General features: G+C 36.9%; 1 protein-coding gene across 1 annotated transcript in view; it reads left to right on the top strand.

The window, feature by feature from the left end:
- Nucleotides 1–2037: 2037 nt before the first annotated feature.
- The window catches only part of UGGT1 (UDP-glucose glycoprotein glucosyltransferase 1), a 44974-nt gene continuing 34497 nt past the window's right edge, over nt 2038–12514 (top strand). The window contains exons 1-10 of the mRNA XM_009284285.2: nt 2038–2153; nt 2582–2720; nt 4719–4801; nt 5357–5487; nt 6361–6473; nt 7647–7821; nt 9156–9252; nt 11148–11226; nt 11437–11537; nt 12355–12454. Of these exons, the coding sequence (XP_009282560.1) occupies nt 2596–2720; nt 4719–4801; nt 5357–5487; nt 6361–6473; nt 7647–7821; nt 9156–9252; nt 11148–11226; nt 11437–11537; nt 12355–12454 (1004 nt within the window). The 5' untranslated portion in view covers nt 2038–2153; nt 2582–2595. The remainder of the gene's footprint in view (nt 2154–2581; nt 2721–4718; nt 4802–5356; nt 5488–6360; nt 6474–7646; nt 7822–9155; nt 9253–11147; nt 11227–11436; nt 11538–12354; nt 12455–12514) is intronic.

The raw sequence follows: 12514 nt of genomic DNA, 5'->3' as shown, positions 1-12514 counted from the left end.
TTTTTTTTTTTTTTTTTTTTTTTTTTTTTTTTGAGTCATCAGCGTTGTCTGCATTACCGCTGTGCAGGTGGTGTGCCTTGCGTCGGACGCGTGGTGCGACGGGTAAGGTTTTTATGAAAGCACGCTGGACGTTGACTAATAGCTAGAACAAATTATCTCTAGTCGAAGCTCTTCAAGCATGTGATTTTGGACTAATCAGTTAAACGCCATGTTTTAGTTTCAGTATCTATGGCACGGCAACATGATACCCGCGCTTTAAAAGACGTGCTAACAGAAGCTCTCTGGCCGTTACCAGCGATCTTTACTGTTCACAATACTCGGTTCAGACAGGTACCTTACGTTAGCGTTGTGGCCTGGACGCTGGGAGTTGGCGTCTCCATCCAAGCAGTAGGTCTTTTTTCTTTTGCCCTCCCCTGAAGTGGAGCGTTTTACCCGCTTGCCAGCAGGCAGACTTCGCAGTACATGGCAGAGGTCGGTGCTCTCACAGTCTGTCAGGACCTGTGGCTATGGGATGATCTACTCCTTTCTCTAAGGCAGGATGTGCAAGTTTCCAGAAGTCAAATGTATTTTAAACCGAGTAATTGGAGGAAAAATAAGGAGGAAAAATATTTACAGAACAAATCAGGCTTGAAAAATCCACTTTACAATGTCGTAATTCAGATTGGTTTTTGCTTAACCTTGCTCAGAATACAGCTGGATCTCCTCAAGTCATTTATGTTCATTCCTGTGCCTCTTACCTCTTCTGTTCTCCGTGGTGTATTTTTATTTTTCTTTGAGATATTGGTCTTTCCTTTGTTTTATGGCTGTTAATATTCAGGGAGTGTAGATATTTCTAATCTGCAGATTTTCAGTTGGCTGAACTGGTGTCGGGTGACAGATGTGTCCTTCCCCCCCCCATTTCCTATAGAAGAAGGCTTTTATTACAGTCTTTCACAGAATGGCAGAACAGGCATGAGAGAGTAGCATGGGAGTTTTAATCGGATGTGTCCTTCCCCCCCCCCATTTCCTATAGAAGAAGGCTTTTATTACAGTCTTTCACAGAATGGCAGAACAGGCATGAGAGAGTAGCATGGGAGTTTTAATCGTAAGAAGGCAGTACAGTATATTCATTTACACGTTCCAAATGACTCTGTATGATTTGCAGTGAATAAGAAGGACCCGATTCTGGGAGGAACTGCAAACCTTGTTTTTTTGTTGCGCTTGGCGGAAGCCAAGGTTTCACTCCACAAATACTGACTGAGCTTCCTCCTCTGCACGCAGCAAGTGGTAGTTGTAACCATTCCCTGTCACGCGATGCCATCTGTCTGCTTCCCAGGTGCAGTGTAAAACAAATGTCGTGTGTACTTAAGCTCTTTGTATATTATAGCAGGGCATTTCTGGTTTTATTCTGAAAGAAAGGACATTGAGATACAGAAAGAGCAATGGGTGAGTGATTGCTGGTGAACTTTTAGCTGGAGTAGTGTAAATTTTTAAAGGGAGTAGGATGAGGTTGTTTTGTCTATCTACATATATACACACAGGTAGCGCTATAGCTACAGATATGTAACACATATGCAAAGACTATTTTTTACATTGAGATCATCATGAAAAAGAGACACAAGTTAGATCCTAACAGGTTGTCAGGTATGATATACCTGGGATTTGAGTGGGCTATTTTTCTAATTGGGGGGCAAATGGAAAATGAGTTATCCAGAAAAATACTAAGAAGTGAGAGAGTGCCTGGGTGTATATTATACTGTAGTCAGAGGTGGGGTGGGAAAACTTGACTTTTTGGAGACTGCAATGGAAAGCGAACAGGACAATTCAAATCTTCCATAAGCTTAAGAGTTGTGGGCAAGGAAATTCCACTCAGCTGTGTTATGGTGAATAGGTCAGAGAATATATAGGCATGAAAGTACACACGAAGGACAATAAAGAAATGGCTTTCCCCCTCCCTGCCCTGCCCCGTCCCCCAGCTCGTTTCTTGCAGTAAGTTGTATCATTTGAGTCTATCTTCATTATTTCGTTCATTTTTCAGCTTCTAAAGTTGGCGGTACTTAGTGCATCCAGGAAATGCTTGTTTCTTCATTCCCCAGAGAAGTCGTCCGCTGTACCCAGCAGAACCTAAAGGGCTGACTAGGGAACCTTAACCTTGCCTGGCTCTTCTGACATTGGTTAGTGCACCAGCTGATGTATCTGTGCAAATACAAAATGTACCTCCCATAAAATGAACAGTGGGTTGGTTTTCCACCTAATTTGAAATACGCGGTTTGTAATACCTCTTCTTAAAGCAAGTAGTATACGATGTGGGTGTCCCAGAACAGAAGCAAGTTTATTTGAAAGCATAAACATAGAGGAAGCTGGAATTGATTTAGGTTTAATTGCAGCTCAGGAGTCGGATCTTAAAATCCTTGTCTCTTCATGTTTTCATTGTATTTTTGATTTTGTAAGTCCAGGTGAGACTATGATTATCTCACTGATGCATTGCATTAAATGGGCCCTGAATCTTAAAATATGCCTTAATATATTTAGATATGTGAGATTCTGTACTTATAAAAAGAGACAACGCAAAACTAACTTTTTTTTCCTTCATCTTTTTTAGGCTTCTTCTATAAAATGGGAATACTTATGGCAGTTCTTGGAATGTGGTTCAGCTCTTCACTTGTAAAAGGAGATTCTAAGGCTGTGACAACATCTCTAACTACAAAGTGGTCTTCAACTCCTTTATTACTTGAAACAAGGTAAGTGCATTGTGATTTTTCGTTGACAAATCAGAATATGCTTAGAAGATAAAGTAATGTGTTCTCTTTTTCATTAGTTTTGTGGTGCTTTGGATTCTTCTTGTTACTAATTCATTGCCAGTAATAACACTTAGTTGAACATGATCATTGCTGTGCTTAGGGAGGTGGGATGAATTTTTTAAAGGAGATAGTAGTTCTTTGCGTGATAAATTCTTTCATTCTGCATTAGAACAAACATTAATAACAATGAATAATTCCATAGTAAGTATTTTTTGCCTTACGAAGTTTTACTCAAAGCACTAGATAGAGAGGTTTAGTATGGTCTTGTAAGATTCCACAGTAAAAGATTTTTGATTTCACTGACGACTGTAGGTTTTGATGCCCATCTGTTGCTCGTGTATGTTTACCTCAGTTAAGCTTGAGTTTAACTTTGTTCCTGTGAGTTGTGCATTGATTATCTCAAGTCAACTGCTTTGCTAAGCAGTTGTGCAAGTCAGCCTGGGGGGATTTCTTCTATGGTATTAAAGACTTTTTTTTTTTAAAAGACGTTATTTAGAAAGAAAAAAGAAAGCAAAATGCTGTCTTTTCACTGCCAGTCTACTTAGCACTTTAGAAGTCCCCATCATTTCATTTTTTTTTTTTTTTTTTTTTTTAAAAGACGTTATTTAGAAAGAAAAAAGAAAGCAAAATGCTGTCTTTTCACTGCCAGTCTACTTAGCACTTTAGAAGTCCCCATCATTTCATTTTGCGGTATTCTAATTTGGAGATGTCTATGCGAAATAGGACTTTTAGATTTTTGGTGTAAGTGTGTGTGTATTTAATTTTGTATCACTTAAGGGTGTTGCCACATATGGAATTCTGCCTGTGTTACCGCAGACTGGTTCACATGAAAACAGTTGAGCATTGATGAGTTTCATTCAGATGGGCATGGTTTTGGGTGGTAGGACAGGTGTGTCCTAGGTGAAATTACTTTTCTGTAACCTTCTCTATAGAAGGTGAGGTTTGAAGACTGAAAGATCCTTCAGCAGTAAAATGCAAAGCTCAGGTGTTAATGCCAGGATTTAAATACCCTGACAACGCAAGACATTTGCTGGGGAAAAGCTCACCCTCAGAGACTGTGAAAGAGTAAGCAAATAATTAAAATAATGTGCCAAAGGCTTGATATATAACCTAACCATTATATTCAAAGACTTTGGGTAAGTGGGATTGTTCATCTGGGGTGAACCGCATAATGATACAGCACTGCAGCGTAAAATCATTCCAGCTGTTCAATTTGCTTAGCCCAGCACTGCAGTTCATTACCCGGTTGTTCAAGAAGTACTTAACCACCTTAGGTCAGAACAGTTTGAAATGAGCACACAAGCTATCGTGGCAGGTAGCAGGCTCCAAATCTTGTGTTGTAGCATCCTTTAGCATATGAAGCATGTTACAAGTTTAGACATGATAAAGTATTTGCTGTTAGCAAGTTGTTGTTTAGAGAATTATTTTACTATCTAACGTTGTATACCTACCTAATCATATGCTTAATATATGGTGAATTACAACATCATGATTTGAAGCTGTGACTTCTCCTTTTGCTCATTTAAAAACAAACAAACGAAAAACCCCACCAAAACTAGTAGTTCCAGCAAACTACAGTTTGTAACAGCAAAGTAAACAAAAATGTACGTTTCTCATAAAAGATAGCTAGCAAAGAAGTGCATTAGGGAGGAGAGCTGCCAACGTGTACACTGCTGTCTGTCAGTGGTCTTTGAGAGATTAATAGGTGCTTCACAAGCTTCTTTCATGTACTATGTGTTTGTCCTGGCCTGCAACTATTATTTGTTTGGGTTGGTTTGTTTTTTAGCTTTCCTGGTCTGCTTTTTCTAGTAACAGATGGTTTTCTGATACAGGTAAACATATGGTAGGAGCTAACTTTCTGTAAAGCTTTACAAAGTATTAGTATTGTAACTTAAGAGAAAATTCATAGATCTAGCTAACTCTTCTCTTCTTACTCAGTGAATTTTTATCAGAGGAAGGTCAAGAAAAATTCTGGAATTTTGTTGAAGCCAGTCAAAATGTTAAGACATCTGAACATGATGGTAAGTTTTCATAATCTTTTTCTTGATGATGACTGATAGTTGACATGGTTGAAAAATAAACTAAAATGTTTTGTCTTCCATTGTGTTAGTATTGTACAAGTCAAATGAGGACTGGTTTCAGTGATGTTTTTACTGTGAAGTGCTCAAGGCTTTTGGATATCCATTTGACAAAAGCTGTAGTGGACAAGTCTGAAACAGGTTTTACTTGCCAGTTTCTGTTTCAACGTGAAGTATAAAATGTTACAAATGCTTTTTCTCTGTGTTTCTATTTCTCAACTGAAATTAAATGGGAGCTTTTAACTGTTTCCCTCCTCCCCAAGCCTATGTTTGCATCCTCAGGAATGTATATAAGTGTACTCTCATGGATCTCTATCGAAGTTCACTCTCATCCATCTGTAGAACTGGCTGTAATGAAAATTGAGGAGGAACGATCATGTGCATATTTACAATTAAATTAATGGACTTCTGTTAGTATAAATCACAATTAAGATGAAAAGCCCCTCTTCAATGAGAATATGGTATAGAAAGATAACTGCCTGTACTTTGACTTTGTAGGTAGTGATTATTCTTCTTACCATGAAATGCTGAAAGTAGCCTGCCAGAGTCTGTCACCTTTGCAGCAGAATTTGTTGAAATTTTCCTTGTCTCTGCGCTCTTACTCTGCAACAGTTCAAGCTTTTCAACAGGTTAGTACAGCACAGGGGAACTCCTCAAATGATATGTAGAGCATTACGAAAGGCCCAGGAAGGAGTGAGCTGTGTAAGGAGACATTTGAGAATATCAAAAATCTTGAACTGATTAAGTGCTTCATACATCTGAGCTGAAGAGCATATGTATATTCTAATTTCGTTGGGTGCCAAATTTGAGTCCATGTGTCTAGAGTAGGCTAAAGAATTGGGATTTCAAAATGTCTGCATATCTTGGATGCCAGCCGCACTGATAAATCTGTAAAGATTTTTATGAGGAAAATCTCTATGGCTCCGTTGGTACTTGTGATGCTGCTGCTGTTCCCAATTATTCAGTTGTACTTACTTGAAGATAGTAATCCATGAATATATAGCTCTAATGATTAGAACCCATGGATGGAAGTTCATTGTACTCCGTTCTCTTTCAAACTTGGGGTATCATATAGTTCATTGCAAATTGTCTCGCATTATAATGTGCTTTATCTAAGTAATACTAGGAGACATCTTCCTTTTTCATCTGAAATAATTTTATCATTTGATGTTTAACAAATGTAAAGGTTTCTGATGTGTAATGCAAAAAAAACCCAACCAAAAATTGCAACCCCACAATTGCAAGCCTTGCTTTTTGTACCTGGAACTAATATTACAGTTAATAGTAATATACTGGAAAACTATTTGTAGTAAGTTAAGACTTAATTCTCAATTTTGCAATTTTTACCTTGCATTTAAATTATGAAATAAACAGGGAAGAAGTACTAGTTTAGAATTTAGGAAACTGAAGAAGAGCAATTGCTACAGAGCTATGCTGTTATCATTTTCACTTGTTCTAAGGGCAAACATTCAATCTACTTTCTTACCAATATTTTAATACAGATAGCAGCAGATGAACCTCCACCAAAGGGCTGTACCCTATTTTTCGCTGTGCATGGGGAGAAGACGTGTGAATTTGACTCTCTTGGAAACCTTTTACAGGCAGCTTCAGAAAGGTATTTGCTTAATTTCCTATCATTGGATTAGCTCTTAAAATTTAACCTAGTTAGACTTACTGCTGTAAAGAGATTGTAATAAACCGGTAGTTTCCACATTCTTCAGTATTGATTTACACTGTCTATTGCTTGCATAGAGTGCCAGTCTCTTATTTCTTATTAATCCAGATTGGAATGATTGTTTTCTTATCACTTGCTCTTTGATATTCTGCTATGAGGAGGAATGCTTTGACAGCGCATGGGGAAAGTTGGAAACAATTTGTTGAAGGACAGTAGGAATTCTCAGGAATATGTAAAGCCTTTAGTGTGTAGGGAGAATAGAAAGAGCTGGGCTGCATATTAAAATGATAGTTAGTATAACAGAGATAGTTTCATGAATGGCTTGAAGCATGCATAGTATTTTTTCCCTGTATCGTTTTCTCAGCAATAACAAAGAAAACTATTACCACACAATATATTTCAAATTCAGATTTCTTTACAAGAACAGAACTTGATTGTAACTTTTAGTAACAAAAACAAACTATAAAATAGAATACCTCTTTAGGAAAAAAAAACCCTTAAATTTCAGTTTTTCTTCATAGTAATCTTGGTAGTTTTGGTTTTTGTAAGCATAAAGGGTTTCTTTGTCCATGTGCAGACATATGGCATCTATAGCTCACATGCTATTCTTCTGACTCACTGGGAATATTGTAAATATTTCATTGTATTTTAGACAAAATTTAAAAACAGAAGTTGAAACTAGTCTTCTCATTCACTTTCTTGTTTGTATACTAAGCCAAGGACAGGGTCCTCTTGAATTTGAGTTCCTGGAAGTTTTGCTCTGTTAGCTTTTTATTTTTTTTTGTTTTTTAATACAGAATTTATGAATCACCATCGGAGGGGGGGAAAGTTAATTGCAAATTTCAGAGAAGTGGTTAATTTTTAAAATAAGGGTCATATTAGATTCAAAATAGTACATAGCTACTTGTTTCATTTTCATATGTCCATTTTTAACAAAGCTTTATCAACATGCATCAAGTGCTGCTGACCTTGATAATATGTGGGAATAGCTTGACATGTATTCAGTGAAGACAGAAATAGTGATTAAACATGAGAAAAAGAAATTTTGCATCTTGCATTGAGTGCAGCAATGCTATGAATCACAGTGTGATAATCTTCAATGTTTACTCTTAGGCCAAAGCCATTTCTGTTCAAAGGGGACCACAAATATCCAGTGTCAAACCCCGAAAGTCCTGTCGTCATACTTTACGCTGAGATTGGCTCAGAGGAGTTCTACAGATACCATAAGAGGCTTGTTTTAAAGGCTGAGGCAGGAGAAATCACTTATGTCCTCAGACACTATATTGCTGTAAGTATATTTGTGCATTGTAACAAAGGTGTTTGACATGCGAAGAGTAACTGGCCTGGGTTTTAAAAAAGACAAATGGCCTAAGTTTGTTCTCTTTAAATTGACATTTGCATAATGTGTTGCTGCTTGATATTTATTTGGAATACTCAAAGTTTATTTTTTATTGCATGTAGCTGAGGAATTCAGAATAGTTAAGATCTTAGGATTGTTTAAATAAGAGGATCATTTGATTTTGCAAATGCAGAGTTAAAGTCCAGATAAATTACAGAGTTTAGTCTAAAAAAAAAAAAAAGTTGCTCTACCTATATTAGATTACAGGAGATAGATAGTCAGATCTGTCTGCAGTCAGGCCACTTAGTTGCTTGATATGAAAAGCAGGGATTAAGCTTAAGGTACCATTTTCAAATGAAAGGCATTGTTTCTGTAGCAATTTTACTACAGAACCACTTACCGGTCCTAATGCAATTTATCCTGGTTTCTATCTCCCTCCCCTAAATTGCCCATAACCACTGGATTAGTGCTTAACTCTACATTTCAAAAGCTCTGAGAAATTTGAGTTGACTTTTTTCCTGAATATTGCTTAATGTTGCTAAAACCTGCAGTGTAGCAGGTCGTAGCCGGACTCAAATGCAAAAAAAGCATCAGCTGGTTCACTTCTAGCGATGTTTGCACTTTTGATAAAATGAAGCCATACATTGCATACACCACTTTCCTTTTAAAAAGTAATTTGTTTATCAGTGTTGGGAGGAGTATTTGCATTCAAAATTAAGTGTATTACACAATAGATCTTGATATAGTTGTGTGACTCCTGTATATGTCAAAATACTTTTAACAAGTGATCATGTTTGTTTCCCATTAAAGTCAGAACTAATTATGCATCTCTCGAGTCATTGATTTACCCTTTTTTTTTGTAATTCTCTATTGTAACTCTTCAGTGAATGTTTCATTTTTGAGCGTCACAGTTGAAGTTCCTTTCTCTCCTCTATCTGATTTGATGACATAAGTCTATCCTGCTCTACTTGGCTTATGTGCCGAATCCTGAAAACATTGTTTTGTGTTCCTTTTTGCTTTGTGGTTTTGCGGGTTTTTTTGGTTCATAAAGAGATCTTTGCTCTCTGAACTTCAAAAAGTTTTGTTGAAGTACAATAGGAAATGTAATTGTTACAGTACATTACTGCAGCATCACTCATTGTATTTGTTTCTCACTTATGCATTACTAGTTATGTCTGAAACGTGTACCAGCTTGAGATTTCTTAGCTTTGGGAAATGGCAGCTTTTAATTTGTACATCAAAACAAAGAGTGGCAATATTGTATTGTTTGCTTTTCCTTGCAGAATCCCAGTAAAGAAAAAGTCTACCTCTCTGGCTATGGTGTGGAACTGGCAATTAAAAGTACAGAATATAAGGCCAAGGATGATACACAGGTGAAAGGTGAATTATTATTTTAATTTTGCAAAGATAATGTTGTATTTCTTTTAATATGAATGGCTGTTTGTCTGAATTGCAGATATTCTTCTTTCTTCAGCTCTGAAATTACTTCTGTTCCTCTCTTTTCTGGGATTATGTTCTTTATGAAGCGTTATCTTTGCCATGGCACTTGTCTTCTGTCTTTGTGAAATGCTGGGCACAATGGAGTCATGACTCTGGACTAGATCTTAGTAATGGCACTACTAATGCAACTGATTTTTTTACCAGATAACCAGATTCTCTGCACATGTAAAGCAATTAATCTGCCTTAATTTGCCTTAGCTTATCCATCCTCAGAGCAGAATGTGTTTCCTGTTCTTGTTCTTTGGGAAAACATAACTTAGAATTCTGCGTGATTTTTTGCTTTTGCTGCTTTCTTTAGAGCACTGATCTCTGTTTTGCAAACTCTCATGCACCTGCCAAAACTATTTTGGTAGGGTAATCTGTGTGTGTGTATACTTTTTATTTAGATGTTCACACACACATATAAAACCCCAGAATTTCCTGCTTTTATCTTGGACTTAAGAAATTTTTTTTTTTTTTTTTTGTAGTTTGAGATAACAGTTGTGGAGAACAGAACTCAGATTTTGAATTGGGTTCTTCAGGATTTTGCAGTTTTATCAGCTTCTAGAAACAGATCTAAACTCTGACTCAGAATATTTTGCCACCATCTAGAGTATAGACACATAAAACCTTTGGTCTTTATTTGTAGAAGTATTTAATTTTATGAGAAACTAACATACTAGAGGAGGTGATCCAACTTATGATTTATATTACTGTGTGAGAATTTCCATTAATTTGTCATCAAAAAGTCATGCAAAAGCCCTGATATTGTTTGTAGAATAGGACATTGGAGGCTTTTGTCTCTTTAGGCGGGGGGGGGAAAAAGTCATTCTGGGGAAGATTTGTTATTTGTAAACGTGTGAAGTTTTATACCAGTATTTATGCAGTAATCTAAAATGTTTTACAAAATGGACAAACTGTACTTGCATTGCTATGAGCTGCAAATAGCTCATAGATAGTAAGCTGCACATTAGAGGTATGTGGTTCTCATCCGGTTCCTGTCTGATTCTGGGAAGTCTAGGCAGTCTTTTATTCATGCCTGTGCTGTTTTGGCTTGTCCAGAAGCAAATACTCATCTAAAAGGTCAGGACCTTTAGTTAGACTTTAGCATAAAACATCTAGATTGGAGCTGGCTTGTGTCCAGCTAGTTAGTGACTTGTGTGAGTCTTTTGCACAGATTTCTTTTTGACGTTTAAGCCCAGAATTGGACTTTGCTCGGATACTATTTTTTATCATGTATTTTGGGGCTAAAATCAGGGTTGTGTTCACAACTGAAGTTTAGCACTTACTCCACAAAGCTGGCATGTCCTGAAAGCTCCTAGGTCCTAGTGAATTCCTCTGCAATGCCTAGGTCTCTGAGATTTCCACTCATCTTAAGCTTTTCCTTCTCAATAATCCAACTTGGTTTTATTTCAGCTGTTACTGTGTTCATTTATAAAGGTAACATCTCTTGGATACAGGTTTAAAAGTAAACCTGAAACTTGCCCTTTCTCTCTTCTTTTTGGTTACTGCAGTGTAGTTTTATTAAACTAATGAAAATGAGTGTGAGAACTGTTTCTGAATAGCTTGATAGATAAGCTTTTCCTTCTCAATAATCCAACTTGGTTTTATTTCAGCTGTTACTGTGTTCATTTATAAAGGTAACATCTCTTGGATACAGGTTTAAAAGTAAACCTGAAACTTGCCCTTTCTCTCTTCTTTTTGGTTACTGCAGTGTAGTTTTATTAAACTAATGAAAATGAGTGTGAGAACTGTTTCTGAATAGCTTGGTAATAGTGTTCTTTGTGTGTTTATAGGCACAGATGTGAATGCTACAGTAATAGATGAAAATGACCCTATTGATGAAGTGCAAGGATTTCTATTTGGAAAACTAAGGTAAAACTCAGTTTTAAGTTGTTGGTCTTTGTCGTACCAAAAAACTTGATGTAGAGATGCTGATCTTTTGCTTTGTTATTATTTTTTAAATGTCTGAGTTATCCATATGTGTTAGCAGCATACTTTTTCTTATGTTAGTTTCTTTGAATTAGCAGCAGACTTGCTTATAGGAAACCACAGAAGTTGTTTTACCCTCATACCCTTTTATAGGCAGTTGTATCCTGACTTGACAGAAGAGCTGAAAGAGCTTAGAAAACACCTCGTGGAAAGTACCAATGAAATGGCACCTTTGAAAGTATGGCAGTTACAAGGTAATCTGTAGGAAGACTTTCAGTATTGTACTGCAAAAACTTAATGTAGACATATCTTCTTGTGTTCTATGCCAATGAGGTTGCTAGTGGCTGCGTACAGTTGAGAGAGTTTGTAAATTCCTGCATTGGAAAATACTGGATTTTTCTAAAGCGCCTTTGTAGAGTCCTGTTGAAACAGCTTTTAGAAAGATTGTTTCACAGGACTTCTGAAATGAGGTTTGCTTTCTATATTGTGAAGTACAGTAAGCCACTTGCAAGTTTCTTTCCATGGTCACATTCTTGGTGTGGAAAGCTGAGATTTCTCAAGACCAAAGGAAAACTGTATTTCAAAAGCATCTGCATGCAACTCTGGCCTGTTTCCCTGGAAACCATCTGTAGAGGCCTGTGGAAAGGCTTTTCATACTCTGAAAAAAAGAGTAATTCAAAATGCTGAACATATGTTGTAGCCACAGAGAATCTACCTATGTCCAACAGATGGCTGTTTATATTTCTAGCTTGTGAAACAAGTACCCAGACCCCTTCTGAAGGGCAGATCCTCCCATCTCAGCCAAAAAAAAAAGGTGATGGTCTGGACTCATTGAAACGATCTGTAGACAGGATACTTTGGTTCATTTTGAAAAGGTTACTTGCTTCAAGGTAACAAATAGAAGTTGAACACAAGGAAGGAAATTTAAAAAAAAAGTATCTAAAGGCGCAGATAGAAAATGAATTTTCATAGGTAACAAATAAGCAAAAATGTTGAAAGCTAAAGTTAAGATGACTCTGCATTGGCTTGTTTTCAGTTTAGAGTTCTTGACTTCTATTTTTTCACGTCTAGATTTAAGTTTTCAGACTGCTGCTCGCATTTTGACTGCTCCCCCTGTGGATGCTTTGATGGTCATGAAAGATCTCAGTCAGAACTTTCCTACAAAGGCCAGGTAACTTTAATTAGGAGTTCTAGGAAGTTTTCTTACTATCTTATTTCTGAGCAGAACCTG

This window comes from Aptenodytes forsteri, unplaced genomic scaffold, assembly GCF_000699145.1.
Source record: "Aptenodytes forsteri isolate BGI_AS27 unplaced genomic scaffold, ASM69914v1 Scaffold278, whole genome shotgun sequence".
NCBI lineage: Eukaryota > Metazoa > Chordata > Aves > Sphenisciformes > Spheniscidae > Aptenodytes > Aptenodytes forsteri.
Note: the sequence above shows the minus strand (reverse complement) of the source record. Positions and strands in the feature narration are given on the sequence as shown.